The sequence below is a fragment of the Molossus molossus genome, unplaced genomic scaffold, assembly GCF_014108415.1.
Source record: "Molossus molossus isolate mMolMol1 unplaced genomic scaffold, mMolMol1.p scaffold_m16_p_7, whole genome shotgun sequence".
NCBI classification, from domain to species: Eukaryota; Metazoa; Chordata; class Mammalia; order Chiroptera; family Molossidae; genus Molossus; species Molossus molossus.
In genome coordinates, this window is record NW_023425401.1 from 26146629 (window position 1) to 26171553 (window position 24925).

Here is a 24925-nt window from a genome sequence, read left to right on the forward strand (position 1 = left end):
TCACAATCTTAAAAGTTATAAAACATTATTTAAAACCCACCATAGTTATCTACTACTTCATAGAAACTTCTCTGCCTCCCCAAGCAGAATTACATGCTTCCAACTTAATCACTGTACTCTTGTCTTTGTACTTCTGAAGTAGAGTTACCTAGTACACATTTGCTGAAGTATAGTTAGGGGTACTGGAAAATTACAGGAGAGACAAACTAGATAGATAGATAGATAGATAGATAGATAGATAATATGTGTCACATATATAAAAAACTATGTAATGATATCACATAATACTGTTCTCAAGTTTTTTTTTTTGTTTTTTTTTTATCCTCACCCGAGGACATTTTTCCATTTTTTACTCAGATAGAGCGGGAAGGAGAGAGAGGAAGAGAGAGAAACATCGACGTGAAAGGGACACATCGAGTGGCCGCCACCCACACGAACCAACCAGGGTCGGGGACAAACTGCAGCCAAGGTACATGCCCTTAGCGGGAACCGAACCCGGGTCTCTCTGGACAGCAGGCCGACGCTCTAACCGCTGAGCCAAACCGGCCAGGGTTGTTCTCAAGTTTTATGTAACTGATTTCCCTTATATAAGACTGGTATGGAAAATTGTAATATTTATCAGGAAAATGTATTTGTTTAGGCGTTTCTGTAATTAATAATTCCTCCTGAGGACAAGCAGCACGTTTGCCAAGAGCATGGATAGTGCAATCCTGGGCTGTGGAATAGAGGTGCAAATTGGGTCACAAGGTGCCAGTAACTTTGGCCTCAGCCTCAGCTAAAGCATTTGCTCTAACAGACTGAGATTTCCAGTCAGTCTAAATTCTGAGAAGAAGTAGTTGATCTTGAACACATTCCCTAACCTTTCAGAGACTCCTTCCCTCTAAAATGGAAATAATGGTACCCACATAAAAGGATGGTTGCAAGTATTAAATGAGGTAATGTACGTTCAGTTTTAAATATAGGCTGTACAGCCCTGGCCAGTTTGGCTCAGCGGTTAGAGCGTCGGCCTGTGGTCTGGAGAGACCCGGGTTCGGTTCCCGCTAAGGGCACGTACTTCGGTTACAGTTTGTCCCCGGCCATGGTTGGTCATGTGGGTGGCAGCCACTCGATGTGTCCCTTCACGTCGATGTTTCTCTCTCTCTCTCCCTTCCTCTCTCTCCCTCCCACTCTATTTGTACAAAAAATGGAAAAATACCTCGGGTGAGGGAAAAAAAAAATATGTAGGCTGTACAAATTCTTGGATACACAAGACACAGACTACCATAGGCCACATTTGACATCAGTCTGCTTAGAAAGATACAGAACAGGAACCAGAAATTGTCATCGTTGTAGCATCGACGTTCCTCATCTGCAAATTCTTCTGGAAACCCCTATAGCATAGCTCAGATGGAGAAAGATAAGTTCTAGGTTGGGAAGGCTTGAGAGCTGCTTTGGCTCAAAAGTCTCACGCCCCACAGGTGCTGATATCTCTTGAAACAAACTCATTGTCCTAGCGGGCAAGGCCTCCGTGAAAACAAGCTCTGTCCTAAGAGCTGCCGCATTTAGGGGAGCCCCAAGCTGTCGCTGCCTAGCAGGTATTTACACATGTTTCCCCAGCGCAGATGGGATTTATCCAAAGGGGTCATTTTATCATAAATAATATGATCTAGTAACATAACTGACATCCCAACATTGATCAGGTTACCAGAATTTCTGTAACTGGAGGCACTGAACTAATGGTCACCTTCCTTATAAAGGTTTACAATGGATTGCTAATTCTCTGCCTGTACATACAATATGAACTTGAGAGAGATTATATAGAGGATAATATACATGCATGCATATAAAAACAGTGTCATGAAGGATAGGACATGTATCTAAGAGGAAATTATATAGGGAGAATTTTGTAAGAGAAGAATTATAGAAGTTATCATTTGGACATTATTTTGCCTGAATTTCATGGATAAACTCACAAGTAAAAGAGTAAAAACTTGCCCTGGCCGGTTTGGCTCAGCGGTTGGAGCGTCGGCCTGCGGTACAGAGAAAGAGCAAAAACTTGCTTATCACAGAGAAAGTTTTGCTCTATGGTCAGTGCTGTACCTAATGCACCATTAATACCCAATGCATGGTATTTGAGTAAACAAATGGGATTTTAATCCTTTCTGTTGTTATAAGAAAAACAGAGCTGACTCACAAGGCCCTTTGACCACCATTCACACATGATCTTACTTCCCAGACCTCTCAACTGGGACAAATTGACTTTAATGCTTTGAGCTCTGTCTCCTAAGAGTGCACTTTTTGTACACATGCCAGTAGAATTAAGAAGATTGAATATGAGTTGTTACATTAAAATGGACCTGCCTCTGTATGGTTGATTACCATAGTTAAATATAGCCCTTGAATGGTGTGCAGAATTATCAGTGCATTCTCCCATTGGAACACATGGCTGGATCATGGCAACACAGACTGCCTGTGTCTTATAAACATATACTATTGGTTATTGAGAATGGGCAACAGTTCAGCTAAGAACCAAAACATGGCCATTCCATTCCAGGAATCTCTTCAAAGTACATATGCCCTTAGTCACTGACATCCATAACATCATCTCATCTTTATATATGGACATTACAATTTAGAATCAAACATCCCTGTAATTCAAGAAGAATATCCAAATTTATACTGTGTATTAAAGTGTGAACTGGAAAAGTTGATGTATTTGAATAAGCATACATTATAATGTAAGTGAAAACTAACATTTCAAATTATATCATCCTAAGTGAAACAAGCCAAACAGAGAAAGACAAGTTTCATATGATCTCACTTATTTGTGGAATATAATGAACATAACAGTCTGAGGAATGGAGTAGTCCCAGAGACATGGAAGTGGGGTACAGACTGACAATCCCCAGAAGAGGAGGTGGTGGTGGAGAGATAAACCACAGAACTTATATGCATGTATGCATGAACAGTGGACATGGACAACAAACTGGGGACAGGGCAGGGAGGGAGGGGGAGGGGGGAATCAGTGGGGGAAAAAAGAAACATCTATAACAAAAATTAATTAATAAAAAAAAAGAAATTTAAACATTATAAATTAAAATAACACTTGGAGATTATCTGTAGATTTCCTATATATCTTCTATTTGGGTTTTCAATGGAGAAAATTAAATGAACAGCTGGTCATATATGTACTGTGAGTTTACATGAATAATAAAAAACATGAATACCCCCCCCAAAAAAAAATGTTAAGCATATATTAAATTACTTTTTGTATTTAAAACAATATTGTATTAAGTTAGCCAGGTGCACTTATTTAAATCACAAAACAGAATGAAAATGATCATATGTTAACTGTTCTTGGTTTCTCATTTTCTAAATTAAAACAAATCTTGAATGAGTGAAACGAACAATATGGTAAACTCAGTTTCAGCTAATTTTGCAGAGTCCCTTAATTTTCTTTTTCCCATGAATGGTTTAACAACTCTTACAACATAGGAGGAAATGCAAATGTTAGCTTTTAGTCTAACTGCTTTTACACATCATAAATGTTGATGTATTTTCAATGAAATTAGAATTTTACCTCCGTATAGAAATAAAAATGTCCAGGCTGATTTCACTCTGGAGCACAGAAGACAAAGTTCATAACTGCGTGTGTGTGATGAGAATATCAATGCTCTTTTGCAGATTTTGCCAGCAGGAGAAGCTGCCAATGACCTTCCAGTCCTGTGTGATCACCAAAGAGTGCCAGGTGTCGGAGTGGTCGGAATGGAGCCCCTGCTCAAAAACATGCCATGATGTGGCGTCCCCCAAAGGCACGCGTTCAAGGACACGGATCATCAGGCAGTTTCCTACTGGCAGCGAGAAAGCGTGTCCAGGACTCGAGGAAGCCGAACCCTGCGTGGCTCCAGCAGAGGCGGCTGCCCCCTGTGCCACGTGAGTGAAGAAGGGCTCTCTGCCGCCCTCTGCCCAAACGCGCGTCTGTTCAGCTGTGTCATTTCAGCTCAATAGTAGGTTGAGAAAGCGTGATTTTTTACAAATTCTAAGTGGAAGAATAAAATACATCTTTACAAATACTATCCCAAAGAATAGTTTTGCCCAATGAAAGTGTCTTTAACAAGCTGTGTTTCCAAATCTCCATGAAGGCTAGCTTTTTGGCAGCAATTCTCTGTTTATGTATTTTCTATAATAAGTGTTGGCAAACTTTTTCTGTAAAAGGAAAGGATGCAAATGTATTAGGCTTTACAAACCACATAGATCTCTGTCACAGTGATTTAACTATACCATTGGAGCTGTAGACAATATGTAAACAATGAGTGTGGATGAGTTCCAATAAAACTTTATTTACAAAAATAGGAGACAGGTTAGATTTGGTTGGCAGACCATACTTTGTCAACCCCCATTCTATAAAGTAAATTAAACTTTCAAAATATAGGTTTCTATTGTGTATTGAGCAAGTCCTATTAAAATTCAGTACTGCATATAAAAAATCCTACTGAATAAAGTAATATACTACATCAAAATGATAAGACTTTAAGCACCTTGAGGACAAATATTGTGCCTATTCACTTAAAAAAAAAAGCATATATATTACAGGGCCTGATTCACAATAAGTGCCTAATAAATGTTCATTGAATTCAGATAAATAAGACAATTTAAAACATTTGGCAGAATATCCATATTGTCTTTGTCCTTAAAAATATGATTTCTCTGACATTACTGTGAATTATCTCTGCAATAGATACATTTCAGCTTAGTCTGAATATAGAATATTTTATAAAACAACTTTGAGAAACTTAGTTTCTGAATAGATACACACAAGCTTCATTAGGCGCTTCTCTGGAATAGTTCAAACATTTAAATAACATGCATACAACTTGAACTTCATGAGCCAGTGAGGAGGAGAATTACTCCTCCTACTATTTCTAACAATAATAACAGTAACAAAGATAGTGATGGTTTGTATGAGATCTTCAGTTCTGCAGCACTTTGGAATTTTCCATTGTCCTCTGACGAGACAAGTGACTGCGAACCCCAGAGCTTTCTTCCTGACTCCCCTGCTTGTCCCTCTGACCTTTATGTTCCTCTCCACACCTTAGGTTCGAGGAGTTTTCCTGGATCTCCAATCGGAGTGCTCTGTCTCCTATGAGTTTCTTCTATTTTTGTCTCAAGCGAGGTGTTTTATTCTTTCTCCTCTCAGATGCTCAAGCACCATTGAGGAAATAAATGTATATTCTGAGTCTCTTTCTTCTCCCTCTTTTGGGAGGGTAGCATTTTTAGAATGTGCAACCAATTTACATTATTAAAAATGTATTCCTTTCACAGGACTCCTTAGGATGACCTAAATTGAGACTCTATTCTATAAAAATATACAATGTTCCTTTTTAATTCCCTTAATGAATGACTTATTTTTTTTCTTTCCTCACACCTTTGCCCCCACCTGCCTCCTGACACACTTCGCCCAGGGCGTCAATTATCCATGTTTTTAGAATTAACTAGAATGCTGTACTTCCTGTATCAACATGTGTTGAGAGTGTTATTACTTATGCCCCAGCCCTGCACGTCTGTGAAGCCAGGAATCCCCACTTATCCAAATGAAAAGGGGCATGAATGTCAGCTTGACACTCCTCTATTGACAAAGCCAAGTGTCCAGATCAGACAGAGGAGAGCCCATTACATCTTTGTGTCTAATTGAGATGAACATTAGCACATCCATTTGCACCTATGCTGGCTGTTAATCTGATTAGTGAGGAAGCATTTTGGTTAAAGTGACACAAAGTGCTATGTGAGCCACTTTCTCTGTGCTTTTAGAATATCCATTTTCCTTGAGGTGGAGAAATGCCACCACTTTCTGTCTTCAGTGGCACCGGGAAAGGGTTCCCTGCCTCTCTCCTGAAAGCACGCATCGGGCTGACAAGCTCCTGACATTTCTTCCATGACATAATCTTGATTGGAGCTTTAATTTAGAATCCGAGGTCGTCTTTCCTGTGTTCCACTGATTAGAAATGTCAGCTCTTTTCATCATTTATCAGCGCTCATCAGGGATGCTCAGTGCCACAGAAAAACACTCCGTCTTGACAACAGAGAGAGAACTCTAAATGGTTCATGTTATATAGTTTATCCTAAAACACAATTACAATTTTCATCTAAATTTTTCTGCATCTTATTAATGGCAAAACAAATGTCTGGGTTGGTCACCCCTTAGAATGTTTTTCATGCTCAGATCCAGTCCTCTGTTGTTGATAAGTAACAAGAAAGGGCAAGCCTAGGTTCAGTGTAACTGAACGTAAAATTTTACATCTTCATCATTATGTTCTCTTTTAATAAAATATTTATAAGCAACGTCCAGTCATTGCGATGACAACAGAACCGTCCAAAGATTTACTCCTCCCATGGAGCATTGCTGAGGATAAAAGAGAAGCGAATGGCTCTGAATCTGCATCGTGGATATGGTAGTCTACGCTTGATGCAAGAGGAAAGTGGTGTTTGGACTAATGGTTTAAGAAAAAAATATGAGCCCTGGCCGGTTTGGCTCAGCAGTTAGAGCGTCGGCCTGCGGTCCAGAGAGACCTGGGTTTGGTTCCCACTAAGGGCATGTACCTCGGTGCAGTTTGTCCCCGGCCCTGGTTGGGTCGTGCGGGTGGTGGCCACTCGATGTGTCCCTTTCACGTCGATGTTTCTCTCTCTCTCTCTTCCTCTCTCTCCCTCCTGCTCTGAGTGAGCAAAAAAAAAGGAAAAATAGCCTCGAGTGAGGATAAAAGAAAGAAAGAAAAAAAAATATGAGCAGAGCAGAGCACAGATTTGTCACCAAGCATGGTTTTCCGTATTCAGGTATGGCTGGAGGACCACAGAGTGGAGCGAGTGCCGCGTGGACCCTTTGCTCAGTCAGCAGGACAAGAGGCGGGGCAACCAGACAGCCCTCTGCGGAGGCGGGGTCCAGACCCGGGAGGCGTACTGCGTGCAGACCAATGAAAACCTGGCACACCTCAACACCCACAAGGACAAGGAAGGTAACTCTGTTTTCTTCTCCAGGATCGTGCATGGGTACCGAGCGTGGGGTGATGCAGGGATAAACACTTGGCCATCTGGGGTGTGAATGGCCATATTTCTGTTCACAGTATGGTTGTTGTCCACTATGGGGAACAGTAATCCAATTTTTGGTTGTAAAATTTAATTCAATTCCATCTTTGGTCAATTCTGATTTACTGACAGGTCTCTCATTAAATTTTCTAACTTCAGGCTCTGAGTGAAAATTTAGCAGAAGTAATTAATTATAAAAATAGAATAACTTGCCCGGCTGGTGTAGCTCAGCGGTTGAGCATCAACCCATGCACTAAGAGGTCGCCGGTTCGATTCCTGGTCAGAGCACATGCCCAGATTGTGAGGCTGATCCCCAGTGGGGGGCATGCAGGAGGCAGCTGATCAGTGTTCACTCTCATCGATGTTTCTATCTCTTCCTCTCATTTCCTCTCTCTCTCTAAAATCAATGAAGGAGATAAAAAAAAAAAGAATAACTCATCTTGTAAATATATGTGAAAAAAGTATATATTCTAAAGCCCAAGTTTTCTTTTCTTTGTGTAAAAAGTAAAATTTGTTTATTAAAAATAAGAACAAAAAATAACACCTCCTTTTGCTATTTATAATGTGGTTGGAAAAGAAGTTAATTGTAGTATAGTACTGAGTGAAAAATTCAATTTGAGTTTAAATGAAGTAAATGCAGAATAAATATAGAATCAAACTGTAGTAAAAATCAAACAAAACAACCTTTAACCCAAAGGCATGACTATTTTCTTTAATATTTTCATTAAACACATCTTAAAATTTTTTTGTTTAAGTCTCAGTTTTGGATCAGGTAAGATAAATGTGTAAAAAAGTGATTTCAAGATGGCCAGGGCTAAATGTATATATTATCATATATTACTATTACTCTGAAATTCTAGTCATTATTGGATCAAATTTATAGTCAACAAGTAGCTTTTACATCCACACAAATATAAATATTTTAAAGCAATGCTGTAAGCTAACCCTCCTACATTTACTTCTACCTGAAGGACAGCAGGACATTTATCACTAATCTATTCAACATTTATTTTTTAGTTGACAACAGAGTTCCAAAAATTGTACAAGGTGGTGAGGATAGAAATGTCAACACAGATTTCGTGTCAGGAAAATGTTCATGGTCATCACGAGGGAGCACAAACAAGCCAATTGTTATAATACAATATGCTCTGCATTATAAATGAGTTTTAGAATAACTGTACGGGGATCACAGAAACGGAGACCTTCATAGGGGCAGGAAGTGGTACTTGAACTGAGTGACGATGAGTATGTGCCATAACATGAAGCGGATTGGGATTGCAAGAGGGAACCGCATTAGTACACCATTAAAGAAAAGCAAAAACAAATGAGTAATCTTGCCAAAGGAGAGTATGTTGTATTTATCAAGTTGTGGGTATGATAGGATAGTAATCCCCAGCAAATATGTTTGTTGAAAAGAGAAAATAATTAAGATAAAGACAAAGACCTTAGTTGACATTAACAGAGAACAAAAAAAGCAGGCGGGCGGTGGGGGGGAGGGTGGATATGCAGAGAAGGAGTCTGATCAAGAATAACCAGGAAAAAAAAGGGAAAGAACCAAGAAAAATGGGTGTTTCAGAAAACCAAAGAAGAGATGACTCCTCTGCCTCCCCAAAGAGGAGTGACACCAGGGACTGCCGATTCATGGAAAATAAGCACTGAAGTTTTGCATTTGTAGCTTGTAAAATTTAATTGTTTTTTGTCCACTAACTTTACATAGCATGTCAACTCATTTAGAATCTAGCCTAGGGATACATTTTACTACTAATGTATCTTGAAGTAGTAAAGAAGTAGCATAAAACATGTAATATTAGTACATTAATATTTTCTTGGCCACTTTAATGGCTACGTTTTTAACACTCTTAAGGTGGATTTATTATAGCAGTCTTTTCAGAGTAGTATAATTTCATTGCTAGAGGTAGATCCGAGTTTGTTTCTGAATGTCAATTATGTCCTGTAGGTTATTACTTTCAAAAGAGCCTTCGGAATTCTGAATTGCAACTGGATGTGTTTTTACATCATTTTGTCGTGGAGTTTCCCTACTGCTGTCAAAACACAGCAGAATGCCAAAAATAAAAGTCACACCAAAAAGGAAAACAAAAAGAATGTCATGGTAACATGTGTCTATTGGACTAAGCAAATGCCAAAGCAAAAATCACTGGATATGGAAATAGTTCTTAAATGAATATTTATCATGTACGCATGTTACATAAATAATTTAGGAATATGTGTCCTTTCATGTCAAACATCCTGACTATTAATAATCTTCTGGTAGTCTTTGCAAAACTCGTTGATTCTCCCTAAAAGTTGTACTTTTTTCCTCAGAACTTCGACTATATGAGTTTCCCCCTAGAAGCACTTAGCATTTCCCAATAGGAAACGTATTCAATACACCAGCATCCCAAGGGTGACATGTACAGACTACAAATATGTGTGAATGGAGAACAATTTGACTATGGGCTGTGAAGAATATTCTGTCTATCCTCATTCATAAAAAAGAAACAACGAAGGCTTACTTTATAAAGAGAGGGAAACCTCTCAAAATAATACTCTCTCCATCAAGTCTAATAAGAAGATACTGATCTTGCCCAATTGGTGTGGCTCAGTGGTTGAGTGTCAACCCATGCACCAAGAGGTTGCTGGTTCGATTCCCGGTCAGGGCACATGCCCAGGTTGTGGGCCCGATCCTCAGTGGGGGGCATGCAGGAGGGAGCCAGTCAATGTTCTCTCTCATCGATGTTTCTATCTCTCCCTCCCTCTCCCTTCTTCTCTCTCTAAACTCAATCAAGAAAAAAACATTAAAAAAAAAAGAAGAAGAAGATACTGATCTCAATAAATTCTTACTGTGTTGTTACAGGGCAGTGAGAAGCTAGGAAAATTCCAGAGCAAGAGGAATAGGAAAACTGAGACAAAAAAAGTTAAAACAAGGCCAAACAGTGTGGGCAATTTGCAGCCAGCTTGTAAATTACAGGCCCTTTATTTCCCCAGCCAAGCACACTGAGAGCAAGTGGTTAAATGACTATCCAACTGAAGAATGCAGGCTAGGACGGAAGGGGGGTCTTTCTCAGAGAGGTGGGGAACATCCGCCCACAGCCCGAGAAATCAGTACCAGCTAACATCACACGCCTCACCAAATTAGCCTGACCAATTTTTAAGTTGATAATTTTGTATGGCCCAGGAATGATAATATAAATATCCAAATGGCCGAATTACCCATTTTGGGGAAGGGGAAAGGAAAGAAAGGGCAGTTTTATTTATTTTTTACTTCCTAAACAGAGAAATCAACAGTCTCAAGGCATGGCCAGATCAAATTGCCAATTACTTCTCATGAATTCTGGGAAGGCCGCAGCCAAGTAAAAAGGGACCTTGAGAATTCATCTGTCCCAAGGTATTCAGCAGCGGGATTTTGAAACCTATAAACAGGAGGGTAGAAAACACCTCAGTCCCCGACCCAACTCCCTCCTCGGATTAGCCGAGTGATGCCCATCTGTGCTCCACCCCAGAGAAGTGAAATATTCGCTTGCCTTACTTCTTTAATACATTTGCTTGCTTTAATTGCTTTAATAAATTGGCTTTATCACAACACAATCAGGGTCACTCATTTGAATTCGTTCCTAAGAGACTGACAAGAACCGAGGTGGGGGGGGGCGTCTCCTTTTGACTCGGGACTGCCCAGTAACACTTCTTCTGTGTCTGTGAGAGGTGCCTGTCACAGCGTCACCATGAACAACCTACCCTAAGAGCAATTCCTATTACACTTCATTTGAAGAACCAAGTCTACGCTGTTGTTTTGGCAGATTCATACTGTGTGCTGAGAAAAGTTGTTTTCATACGAAACCATGCTCTTAAAATACACTAACTCAAAATAAAATTATTTTGCTCAAAAATAAAATGTATTGATACAAAAATACTGAAAACAAGTGATATGAAATTCACATAGCTTTGTTTATTTTGGCACATTATATTACACATGTAATGAATTCCTTGGCACAAGGACAGGGTCATACTAAATAATTTTATTCATTGATATAGTCATTACTGTCAACTGACTCACACCATAGAAGACCATAAAATTCTCCTCTTTGGAGCTAATATATTTAATTTCCAGAAAATTGAAATATGGATTATTAAAGTACTCAAAGTGTAATGTATGATATTCACAATGCAGAATCTAGTCTATGTCAATTGAATTATATCATCAGAATGTTTATTAAATTGGTGATCATATTTCTAGACAATAGGAAAAGTATAGCTACTTGATATTGGAAAGTATCCACATTTTTTTTCATGTATTGCTTAGGGCAATAGGAAACCCTCCCAATTCTGACAACTGAGAAGAATTAGTAATAACACTCTTGACAATTTCTGTTCAGCGGGCTGATCAGAATTCCAGTAGGCTGTGAAGAATGTCCACCTTATGCTGGCATGAAATCTACCATTATCAGAAAATGACAGGAAGAAGCCTTGCCCTTAGGGAGGTTATTGGTATAAGTCCTAGAAAGCTCATGAAATGTTGTTGATCATTGGATGCATAAACATGAATTGATTTTTTTTTTTAAAGCTTAAAGTGAAATGAAAGTAGATTTTAAGTGTAGTAACCAAGAAATTCTTCCTTTTGAAACAGATTGAACATGTTTTTAAGTGAGGGAAACTGAAAGTATTGGTTATAAAGTACCATGAAGCTTGCTGTGATTTATATTATAGGACATTTAAGGACATTCCCTTGTAGAAAACCTGTCTAATAACCCACAGTGAAATCTGGGTAAGGTCTGTGGGATTTGAGGTTATTAAGAAAGACAGCCTGGATAATGAGCCTGTATGATGACACAGGATGAGATAAACCAGCAGAAAGTTTTGGAGGATCAATGAAAGATGGACGGAAGGAAGGATGATTGAAGTGTGAATGGGTAGACAGAGAATAACAAGAGTCATGTTTTCTCATGTTCTGCAACAAAATAAGGAGAATAAAAATAGTTACTTTCCCTAAATGAAATGCAAATTCTTTATAGTCTTTTATCTACCTTTTCCACAAGCTAGCCTACTTTAATCAAAGCTTTGGGGGGGGGGGGAGTTCTGCTTATGGTACTATTTCCCTGTTATTTCAGAAAGTAAATATCAGAGTACGCCGAAGGCTAGTGCCGTGCCTTTCCTATCCATCACTTTTGAGATAACAGGTAGGTGAGAATATTTTACATGATATCTCAGCTGGAAATGTGTATCAGAGATTCTCTACACATTCCCTGATACAGTCCTTGAACAATTTAGAAAATACAGTGGTTTATTTTTATTTTGCTGGAAATGTAACAAAGCTATCCCATAAAATATAAACAATTTTCATATTTTTAAATTATCTATATCGTTATATGGATGTAAATTATAAAAAAAATAGAAGACTATTAAATTTACTTACCTAAAAATGTCAGTAGGATCCCATAATTATAAAAACAGATATATAAAGTTTGGTTATGAACGCTTTGTTGAGATAAAGCAATGAAGATATGAATACTTTTCATTATCATACTTCTAAGCATACCATTTTGTGCTCTACTGATCTCAATACAGTAAAGAAAAAGTAACTAAATCGCACAATGGCTACATTTTAAGAACAGCCTACACTGAGACAGGGAGATGTAAAAAGCACTATAATATAATTATAGAAAATAAAAATATAGACAATCCCTGAATGAATTGGATCCTTCCTGGAAATTTGTTTTCTGGATATTTTGTGGGAGAGAAGGGCTGTTACTCTATGAAATTTCTCTGATCAGTAGATTAAAAAATGGAAAGAGAGATGCTAAGGGGTTTCAGCCCCTGGGATAGAAGCTAATAAAAATGTACATGCTCAGAATTAGATTAAGCTGGTCAGTCATCTACCCAAGACGTAACTCAGAATTTTTAGTAGAGGAAGAGCTTACTAATGAGATGTCAGGAAGTAGTCAACCAAAGGGCCATCAAAGAAAAATATAATGAGGCACCTGGGAAGTCATGGACACACAGAAACAGTACGTACACTACCTTTGACTTGGTCAACATTAAGTAAACATCTATTGCTTGATATATTTACTCTCCCCTTTGAAGAATGGTTCAGTTTTCTTTTAATTGTATGAAAATGATCTCTTAAACATACCAAATACACTTTCTTAAAAAAACAGTTCTCTGTTCCAGCAAGAGTTTAAATTCACACTGGCCTGTTCTTCACCCTGAATAAATAACCATTCACACCTCTGACTATGAATAGAGGAAACACAATTTAGTTGTTAGATCAAACGATGAGAGTCAAAATTCATGCACTTTGTTTCAGTTTGGCCACTCATTTAAGAGAACATTTATTATGTCTGTATTCTCTTTTCTAATAATATAAATAGCTTTAAAATCTTCTGAATGTTCATATTAAGGCTACTTTCAGAAGCACCCTAGACAGGCAGGAGACCTGATTTTTATTTGTGCTTGCCTTGTGTCCTTGTGCCCCCTCCATAACTTTATTTGCCAGAAAATACCTACTAATGGCTCTGCTGTTCCATTTCCAGCAATACAGCACATGAATAACTGAAAACCATCCGTGCACAACACCTAGACATGCAGACTACAGTATTGTTTTAAATGCTTTTAAGAGCAGAACTGATGTCTTGAAAGTAAGTGATTCCCCAAACAAACCAGGAAAGTTGAACTAATGCTTTCTGTGGTCATCCTGGGTAGGGATGGCACAGGAAGAGGGTTACATGTTATGGAGACTTAGGGAGAGTGAAGCCCGAAAGGGTCATGACATGAAAGTCTCAGAGAGCATAAGCAGACATATTGCATTACACCATCCATCACAAAGGGTTATAGCATCAACGAGTGAGCAGAGAAATTCAATTTACCTATAGAGAGGGATGATCAGAAGCTGCTCAACCTCAGCCTCGGGTCAAGGCAAAATCAAACCCCTCCTAAGAATTCCAGCCATTGGCCTGTACTCACACTAGGATAAGTTTCAAATTTATGGTACTTCCATGAGTCCAAACACCACTGAGAAATTAATATAACAAATGGTGTCAGGCCAATGGTACTACTAGGTGCCTGAAAGCAAAAACAAAAATTCTGAAGAGGGGAATTCCTTAACCTAAGCCACAGGATTTCGCCAGAGAAATGGTACCATTCAAAATTGCAGACTGCACAAGGAAAGATAATCCACTGTAAACAGGATTCAAAATGTTCAATAGCCCTGGCCAATGTGGCTCACTGGTTAGAGTATTGCTCAGCGCCCTGAAGGGTTGTGGGTTCAATTCTTGATCAAGGGCACATACCTGGGTTACAAGAAGGAAAAAATTTAAATATTAGATATAATGAGTCAGAATGAAAATGAATATGTCAAAACAGAAACAAGTTCTAGGACTGAAAAATACTTCTACTGGAAATAAACAAATAGGGTAAATTGGTAGATTATTGAAATTGAGCTAAACAGTTATTAATTAACTGAAGACAAATGCAGGGAAGTAAATTATTCAAAATGCAACACTGAAAAAGGAAGTTGAAAATATAACTGAAGAGAATAGTGATGTAAAATTAAGTAAGATTCAGAATGAGAGAATCAAGAGAAAAGACGAGAGAATTTTCTAGAATTGAGGAAAGACGAGAATGTGCAGAGTCAAGAAAAACAGTTTTCAAGCAGGATAATAATATATGCACATTTAGGTACAATGTAGTGAGATTTCAGCTGATAAACTATAAGGGCATATTAAAAAGAATTTAAAAGGAATTAAAAACAGTGAAATTCTCAACAGCTGCAAAAAAAGAAAAAACAACAAAAATTTATATGTTAAAATGAGAAGAAAATAACTGTTAACTTAGAATTATTTATCCAGCTACCTATCATTATAAACCGCTGGCAAAATTAAGACACAAGTGGAAGAATTTTACCTCATTAAACCCTCACTGACAGAACTGCTAAATGATAATGTTGAGGAAGAAGAAAACGGAACCCAGAAAGAGAAGAGTTCAAGATGTGCAAAGAATTTGGTAAACACTTGGGGAATCTATATAAATATAAATATGCATGAAGCAATACTGATACGTTTCATGACTATAACACTGAACAATTAGTAAATGAACAATGTTAATATATGACGGGGAAATGATTAGGAGTGTATTTGGGAAAGGATACAGACACTGAAAACCCTGATATATTATTGCCATTTTGCATGTTAAATATTTAAAAATAATTATATAATTAATAATTATTCATATATAATCATATAAAATAGTATCAATTATTAATATTTAAATCATATATATATGCTTTCCAATCCAGCAGAGGAAATAAAAGGGACTAAATAAAATTCAGTCAATTCAATAAGAGAAAAACACTTTTTTTCTTACAGAGATGATCTAATTAATAATAAATAAACATGTCTTAAATCTGGACATATGGCTTTTAAATGTCAGTCAAAGGTTATTACAGAAAATCATTTCATAACATTATTGCTGCATCTGTGAAACCAACCAGCTGTGTTGTTAGTGTTTACAGTGACCAAAGAGTTTGCATCCCTCAATCCGAACGTTCCCCGCTGCTGGCAAATACTAAGCCCACCAACTGACCACACGCGTGGTGTTTCCCAGGCGGTGCCCTCTGTACGCACAAAGCCCTGACGACGGTTTCATTTTCTCAAGGAAATGACATGAGATTGACTTAAGTTGTCTATGTACACAATGTTAAAACTATTCAGAAGTTTGAATAGTCGGATCAGTGGCGTCTGATAGAAAATTGTCTTGAATGATCAAAAATGACCAAAATTTTCTTCAGTATTTTTAGAGCGAAGGATAATCTCTACAAACAGCACATAATAAAAATTATGTCGCCAAATTGATATTGTTCAACGAAGCGTGAAAATGACTGCAAACTTAAAGTCGAAGGAGCAACATCTGAAAATTCACAAGTCTTTCAAACCAATCTGATCTCCCTTTCTGTTATTTTAGATTTTTCCAGTTTGTTGATGGGAAAGGTGATTAGCATTGGCATCATTACCTAGCCAAAGGTAATCAGGACAAAGGAATTATTACCTAGAGAAGATAATAAAATTCATTACGCATGTTGGTGTCTTGGACAAAGTCATACATGGTATGCTGCTAAAATAAGTGAGTGGTATTAAACTAATAAAAATAAAACATATTGGGTAATAATCTTATGACACAAAAAGATATTAATAGGCTAAAACAATGGAATTTCTCCAACAATGTTAAGTCTAATGAAACACCTGCACTTAAGTCCCATGTGCCCACTCTGAAAGAAAATAATAGTGACAGTGATGAGGACGTTATGATGAGAGTGACAATATTGATTGCATTTATAAGGCACGATGTTAATTACTTGGTTGCTGTGAAGATTAAATGCTTAATGTAGGGAACCATCACTTGGAATCGATGACTTCCTGTTAAACTCATTCTGAGTCTGTTCTCCCAAGTGCCACTTTTCCGAATATCACTCACAGTCTGATGGATGAAGTGCTACAAGTTTAGATTTCTTCCTTGGTAGTCCTTCAATAACTTAATACATACGTATTAAACAACTGTTGGGTTCATCACTAAATTAGATGTTGGAGGTCGAATGTTTGAAAAAGCAGACTTGATCCCTGCCCTGTGGGAGCATATAGTCCAATTGTAGCCTTGTATTTATAGCTTTGTTACCTGGGGTTCAGAACTGACCTTTCCTGAGGCTTCTACAAACATCCCGGTTTGGGGGTCTTCAGTGACACCCTGAAAGCATACTACAAGCACGGCTCACCTTTAATAAAGAGCCTGTACCCTTACTCATTGGGTGAATTGTTTTCCAGAGAGCACATATCCTCAAAATGCAGTGTAAGAATCACCTGGATGCTTTAAAAAAATGCAGAAATTCCTGGTTGTCATCCATTGAGATTGTGAGTGTATAGTTCTGAAATGGGTGCAGGGCTCTCTTTTTCATAAGCACCATTGTAATTATAATCAGGAGCTGATTGTAGTCTAAGGCTCAGGAGTGTCCCCTTAAAAGGCTCTTTGCAAAGCTTTGGGAGAGACTGAGATAGGGGCTCGGAAGAACATGTTTTCTGAGCCCAAGGCTTATGCAATTTAGGGGACCTTCATTATTTTAAAAAATCCAATCAAAATCACCAAGATCTCTGCCAGGGTCTCAGAAAGAGCCTGTGCATGTGAAGGGTCCCGAACCTTAGGCTTAATGGGCTTCTCAATAAATCTGTCCCAAATTCTAACATAGATTTTTGGCCTCTATTAAAGCCAAAAAGAATCACTCCTTTCAGATGAGAAACAGACACACAGGCATTCGTGTCCTGAATAGCCCGTCTCCCACAGTTCTGCAAGTAAGACTGGGGAAATGGAGTGCCTGGGAAGTCACTAGTATGTCTTCAGAGGCGATTAGAAATGTCAGTTCTAATATTGGTCTTATTTATACTCACTCACTGAGCCCTGCTTTTAGGTTCCTGAGCTGCAAATCTTTAGAAAGCCACTATGCCTTCCTAGTCGTTAAGCGGGGAAATTGGAGAGGAAGAACACCTTCCACTCGCGGATACTGTTTCATCTCACTTCAGACCTGTAACGCAAGACAGCAAGAAGCCATAGCTGTCAGTTAAAGACCTTCCATTAATGGAAGAAGCACGGGGGATAGAATGTCACAAAACCTGACACTATCGAGTGACTGTAGCGTGTGTGATTTTTGCAACCCTTAAGCACTGATTTCATCGAGTCCGTTGCGGATGAATGATAGCACCGGGAGGAATTTTGAAATGAGCACTCAGGGATGTGCACCGATGAATGAAGAGCATTTTTTTCAAAGGCACACTCCTGCTCTCTAAGAATGTAAAAGAAATGGTTTGTGGCTGCCTGTTCCCTGCTTTGCTGATGATTGCTCAACAGGGAGTAGCTACTCTCACCAGTGTTAACAGAGGAGTACAAACTACGTTGTGGAACTCATTAATATTTATTCCTTCTAAAAGCAATGGGCAATAAAAAGGGAAATAAACCAAGGAGAATAGCAATGGGAAAAGGAAGCCATGACAACAGATTCATCTTGGAAAGGTTGCACCATTTGTTGCACACAAAAATACACTCAGAGTACAAGGATCCATGTTGTTATATTATTAGTCTCAAATTCACTATAAATGCTTGTTATGGGGTGAACTAATTTATGGGAAAAAATTGTATATTGAACACAATTCAAAAATTCAAAATAGCCATCCATATTCTTGTAATTATATGCCTTTGGTGTACCTCTGCACCATTTCACATTTTCTTTTTTTTTCTATCCTCACCCGAGGATATTTTTCCATTTTTTGTACAGATAGAGTGGGAGGGAGAGAGAGGAAGGGAGAGAGAGAGAGAAACATCGACGTGAAGGGACACATCGAGTGGCTGCCACCCGCACGACCAACCAGGGCCGGGGACAAACTGCAACCGAAGTACGTGCCCTTAGCGGGAACCGAACCCGGGTCTCTCAGGACCGCAGGCCGACGCTCTAACCGCTGAGCCAAACTGGCCAGGGCCACATTTTCAATATTCAACAAAGCTGGAGAATATTCGGGTCTGTGCTGTACCTGTCTCTAGACAGGAACTTTCTCTAACCGGGAGATCACCTGTCTGTTGCAACAGAGACCAGTGACATCTCTGTTCCTTTTCTCTTGCCACCCCTCGATTTTCTGCTTTGAAATATTCCAGGCATTGCCCCAACTCTCCAAATAGCTTCTCCCATTTCAAAGAATCCTTTTTATACTACAGGTCTTCAATAATCTTTCTTCCCCCAAAGCCTGTAACTTTTTTATACTGTATTACACAATTTACCATTGGATTGCGTATAATTCTATTCTTTTACAATTGCCTCATGAATATTCATGCCAACTCCCCAAGAGTTTAAGCGTTTGAGGAGGACACAGCATTTTTTCCCTCCTAAACATTATTATTGTCCATCATTCTTACCATCATTCTTACATTCGCTAATTGTGTCATTTAGAAGTATCTTTAAGAAAGACAGAGAAAGCCCTTCAGTTTGAAAATGTTGGCTTCCTAGACATCTAATTTATAGTGTTTCATTTTGGATTAATCTGTCTGCCTCACTAACTTCATTGTTTTCCTCCTTTGCCTTCCTTTCCTCTGCAAAGGCTTAATGAGATAACATATGTAAAACATCTTAGCATAAGGCCCTGCGCTTATTATATGCCAAATGAATGGTGATTGCTTTTGTGCATGTGTTTATTTTTCTGGTTAAATTGAGAAAAAGGGGAAAAAATTTAAAATAATAGTTTTACTGCAAACCTTCTGCATGTTGGAAAGACATAATTGTATTCTGGCCTCTCTAGTGGAGAAACATAATGGAAGATGTATAATTCATGGAGTCGCTCTTACAATATGTCCCAAAATCCTACCGTATATTTACATCGTATGTGAAATTGCTCCTTTCTTAGAAAAGATAGACTTTCTCTGCATTATTCCAGAGTAAGAAGAAGCAGAACTAATTTTATTTCTGTAGTTAAGGGAGAGCTTCCCTTAGTTTGTGACGCTGAATTGGAGAGAAGTCTCAGTAGCGTCTGTCGCCAGACCATTCTTGCAATAGCCCTGGGATTGTGTGGTTGCTCTAAAAAGAGTATTTCTGCCATTGCTCAGCCTGAGAATGCCACACTGGTCCATCTGCCCCTTACATTACAGAGGATTACTGGGCATCTGAAACCACATTGGTTAGGTACCATTATGTCTTGGAGACCTTAGCTCTTTTTTGTTTGTTTCACAAAATAATATTAATAAATAGATGCAGAGAAAAGAATTATTAGAAAGGAATTTTTTTTTTATACGTTCTCAGCTAGGTTTGCTTAGAAAGACTTAGATCAATTAAGTTCCTAATCCATTACGAATTTCCAGAAGTATGTTGAAAATAAAAAGTCATGCGTTGCACTAAGAAAGCTGTCAATCCATTTCTCACTGTCTTCCAAAAATCCATAGCAAGGGGGCAAAAGCAAAGAAACTAACATGATAGATAGTGTTTTCTCATTAATGCATGACTAAATGAATAATTAGAGCATAAGTTTCCCAGATGTACTTAGATAAGAAGTGTCAGAGGACAGACTCAAAGCCAGTTTTCTGACTGCAGAGTCTAAACTCGATCCAGTCATCCCCTAAGCTCTGTGAATTTGCTTCGAAGTAAGTAACAGTGGCTGTCCACAATGTTATCGAAATCACTGGAAGTAAGTGCATTATATTGAATTATCTGATGACATCTCTGTTGCAAAAATAAACAAAAATGCCATAGAGATCTAACTCTTATAACAGAAAATTGAAGGAAACTAAGCATAATTTAAACCCTTTTTAGCATTCAACTCAAGTTCTTTCCCTGAGATGGTTTTTAAGGTCAATGTGGAGTCTCTTCCATGGTTATTTGAACCAGTATTATGCTGAATCATATGAAATTGCTATTTTTGTAGGTCAAGAGCTGTTAAAATAGTGGCAATTTCATATGGTTCAACTGAATAGGGACAGTTACTGTATTGTACCAAATCACCTGGCATGAACTAATCTCTGTCCCAGGCTTTGCACTGTCAGAATCAAGCCCACAGCTACTGGCTATGAATTCATTTTAGTCACTGTTTCCATGTGAACAATATGCACTTGTGGTATATGTGGTATGCTTTAGAGAGGGTAATGATTGCCTTCTATAAAAATATGTAGATTTCTCCTTAGTAGATACTTTTTATGGGGCAATACCTCATATTGATGGCTTGAGAGTGAGTTGAATTCATCAAACAGCGTTGACTCTATGTGCAGTTAGAAAGGATCTTCTGCATTCAGTGATGTGATTTTTAATACTTACCTATGCCCCACTTTGTTTTATGGAAATACATACAATAAAGGGAACTACAGTGATTTTTAAGGATAAATGGATGAAGAAATATAGGGCAAAGAAAAAATGCTAATAGAAAGAGAACATCAACCCAGTAATGAATATAATAAAGATAATGTACAAAATGTGTGCCATAAGAGCCTGTGAATTTGCTGAAGCAGGACCACAAGTTTTGGCTGTAAGCTTGTAATAGCCAATGCAGAGAGGCTTACTTAGTACATTAATTACAAAATCCACACTGTCCATTAGACAAGAGAAACCAGTTGTAAAGGAGAAGCACAACTATTTCTGGGTTTAGGGTCAGAAAGAAAATTCACCAGTAGTCCTTCATAAAGAGAAAATTGTAATTACGTTGAATTACAACCTCACTAAGATCTTTACAATAAATATCACAATGAATTGTACAAGGAAGTGTTTGCTTTAAGCAGTTTTCTTCAATGTAAGTTACTAGCATGAATATGAAAATGTAACTCAGGAAAAGCAAATTTGTGGGGGTTAATGTGATACAGTACAGATTTATAGGTCTCTGCTAAGTGAGATAACCCAGGGATAGAGTTCAGAATATCTAAATGAAGGGATGTACAGCTTTGCCCTGAGGCTACCCTCCTTAGAGCTTTGATGGATATTGAGAGGCAGAGAGTTCCCTTCTATCCCCCGACACAGGGATCTGGAGTACTGTATTTTGGTTTCTATTTAGGTGCAGTTAAATGCAGAGACACATTTTCTGGCCATCATCTAGGTGAGGATAGGATTAGCATCCTTAAAAGAAAATGGAAAGGCTTGACAAAGACATAAACTTGAATATAATATTATCCCACTTTGAACAGGGAGATGAGTCCAGGCCTCCTAACTAGATGCAGGGCAAAGGAAAAGTTTAGGCACAGATAAAGCAAAACAGGAGGTCTGTACATCTATTTCATAGCTCATAACCCATAGCAAAAGTCTGAAACACATGCAAAAGAGAACCAGCTTCAACAAAAAGTCCTCTCTTAGGGGAAGCAATTTAACTTTCTGGTATCTTCTTCAAGATAAAATGACTTTCAAATGTAAATCGATGGAACTAAATGAGTCAGCTTGAAGTAATGATGATAATAATGAGGAGGGTTAGGAAGATGATAGGCGCTATTTTGTTTTATGGTTCTTTGCTTATTAGACCCTCACTACAAGCCTATGGAAGAAGAACTATTATATAATATTGAGGTACAGGGTGGTTAAATAATTTTATGAAGGCATATAGCTACTAAATATCATGACCAGAATTGTGAATCAGATAGTCTAGCTTCTCAGCCTGTTCTCTTAACCATGGAGCTAGGGTTATTAACTCTCAGCCAGTTTGATGTTGAGAAAAAGCTACCTCCTCTCTAAGTGATACTGGTTTTAGAATACCTGATTTTCTTATAAATAATAAATGCATCTCAGAGCCAATGGTCTGTTAATATTATCCCTATTTAATGACAATAATACATGAATAATAATGCCCATGCTTCTGTTTTCTATGGCAGACAGTATTTTATTTGTTTATTTATTCAACTAAAATTTACTGAGAGACTTCTGTGTCTTGGCACTCTTGTTAATGTTGAATATGGAGAGGTGAACACCACAGATAAGATCCCCCCTGCTATCACGAAGTTTGTACTTTACTTATTTATTTTTAATTTTTTTCTTTATTGATATTAGAGAGAGAGGGAGAGAAACATCGATGAGAGAGAACATCGATTGGCTGCTTCCTGCACGCCCCCCACTGGGAATCTGGCCCACAACCCAGGCATGTGCCCTGACCTGGAATCGAACTGGTGGCCTTTTGGTACATGGGTTGATGCTCAACCACTGAGCCACACCACCTGGACCAGAGTTTGTATTTTAATGGAGAGAGACAAAGTATAAGCATTTACATAAATAAACAAGAAATTGTCAGATAGCAGTAAGTATTATGCAGAGAATTAAAATAGGGTGATGTGAGAGAGAATGACTGTGTAATGATAGTATTTGGATCACTAGAGTATTTGATTGACTTAAAAAATGTATATACCTGGCCTAAAATTTTTCCTTGAGGAGCAAACTCATATATTAACCTTTCAATTTGACATCTTTAATTATAGCACTCAGATATGCTTGTCTCCCCTCCACACAATCTTGTAATGGCAGAATAAATAAAAGTTTTAAAACAACATCAGAGTATATATACTTGAATAGTATAAGCTCCATAATTTGCTGACTAGAAGTGTTAAAATAAATCCCTTAAAGCTACTTAGGAGGGGAAATCACTAACAATAGGCACCACATAAGTGTTCAGTAAATATTTATTGAGTCAATAATGAATGGACTTAGTAATGACCCCCAAGGGTTGATACATATGATTACTAACTAATTGTTACTCTGGCAAATTTTCTTCCTCTGGCTGCCAAAGAGATGGAAGCTCTGGGTTATGCACATTTAGAAATGTGTGACACAACTTGGGAAGTAAATATTTTAAATAATCAGAAAAGCAAGCATACTCTTAGGCTTCTCTTCCAGCCTTAATTGAGTAACTGGAACCTTCTCAATAAGGATAACTATGAAATGGGGAGGTACAGCTTTGTGTGCAAAGTATGCAAAGCAACTGTTTTTAGGCATGAAGCAGCAAGCAGCAGAAGACTAATTACAATTGTGAAGTCATCATTCACTTCCGTCTTCTACGGAGGCTCTTGACTCACACAGAGCTGGAAAAGTGGAGACAAATACAGCACCAGGTCTTTCTGAATGAAGGAGTCAGAAATCTATGTTCCAGGCTGTTGAAGTGCCTGGAAATTTCAGGGCAGGGTACAGAGAAAGGAGTGGGATGGAGTCCAGGAGTCTGCGTGGGGCTGGGCTGCACAGGTGCAGATTGAGACTAAAGTCTAGCAGAGATTCTGTGCTGCACGACTGTGCTGGAAGCTGATAGTATAAGTGGTGCAGTGCTGGGAGGTGTCAGAGTTCTAGCCCTTCACATGGTTCTTAGGAGTAAGAACCACACTGTCACATCCAAGTTTAAACCTGAACCAGAGAAGCCCTAATCCAAGTGAAACCACACCTGAAAGATCAAAATAACCTGACAGCAATTTATTTGTTTGACAGAAAAAAACAACCTTAGAAAAAAAAAAAAAACAACAACCCTAGAAAGAAAATGGCACAATCCAGACTCTATAACATATCATTCACAATGTCTGGTATATGTGATAAAAAGTTACTCCATATGCAGAGTAGTAGAATAAAGAGGCCAATTATCAAGGAAAAAGAATTCAGTAGAAATATACCTTGAGAGGACACAGATATTAAAATAAATAGATAAAGATTTTAAGAAACTATTATACATATGTTGAAAAACTTAAAGGAAAAGATTGTCTTGGGAGTGAACAGATGGGAGTATGAGGAGAAAAACAAACATTATAAGAATATGGAAATTCAAGAATGTAAACAAATCTGCTATAAAAAATTCACCCAGTGGACTATTGGAGATTGCAAAAGACAAATCAATAGCAATGATTGGATCTCAGTAGAGAAAAAGGGTATTGATCTCGAAGCGAGATCAATAGATTTTATCAGATCTGAAGAACAGAGAGAAAGATTGAGTGAAAAGAGTCTAAATGAATGGTGAAATAATATCCAGGTGTCTATGTTTTAATGCAATTACAGAGAAAGAAGAGAGTGATCTGACAGAAAACATTTGAAGAAACAATGGTCAAAATTCTCAAATTTGTTGAAAAAGAAGCCATCAGATTTCAGATCTAAGAAACTCAATAAACCCCAGCAAAATAAATTCAAGGAAAAATACAGCAAAAATATATTATGCTCAAATTGCTAAACACTGAAGATAAAGAGAAAATTCTCAAAGCTGCCAGAGGAGAAAAACATGATATATACATGTAAATAAAGGTAACAAATGAGGGTTGAAATCTCATTAGAAACAACGAAGGCCATAAAACAGTGAGACAATGTCTTTGCTGAAAAAATTGTCAGATTTCTGTATCCAGCAAAAATATTCCTTAGCACTGAGAATGACACATT

General features: G+C 38.0%; 1 protein-coding gene across 1 annotated transcript in view; it reads left to right on the plus strand.

Moving 5' to 3' along the window:
• Positions 1-24925, plus strand: part of THSD7A (thrombospondin type 1 domain containing 7A) — a 399001-nt gene that overhangs the window by 203289 nt on the left and 170787 nt on the right. Inside the window, exons 3-4 of the mRNA XM_036246730.1 lie at positions 3664-3912; positions 6808-6986. Coding sequence (XP_036102623.1) covers positions 3664-3912; positions 6808-6986 — 428 coding nt within the window. The remainder of the gene's footprint in view (positions 1-3663; positions 3913-6807; positions 6987-24925) is intronic.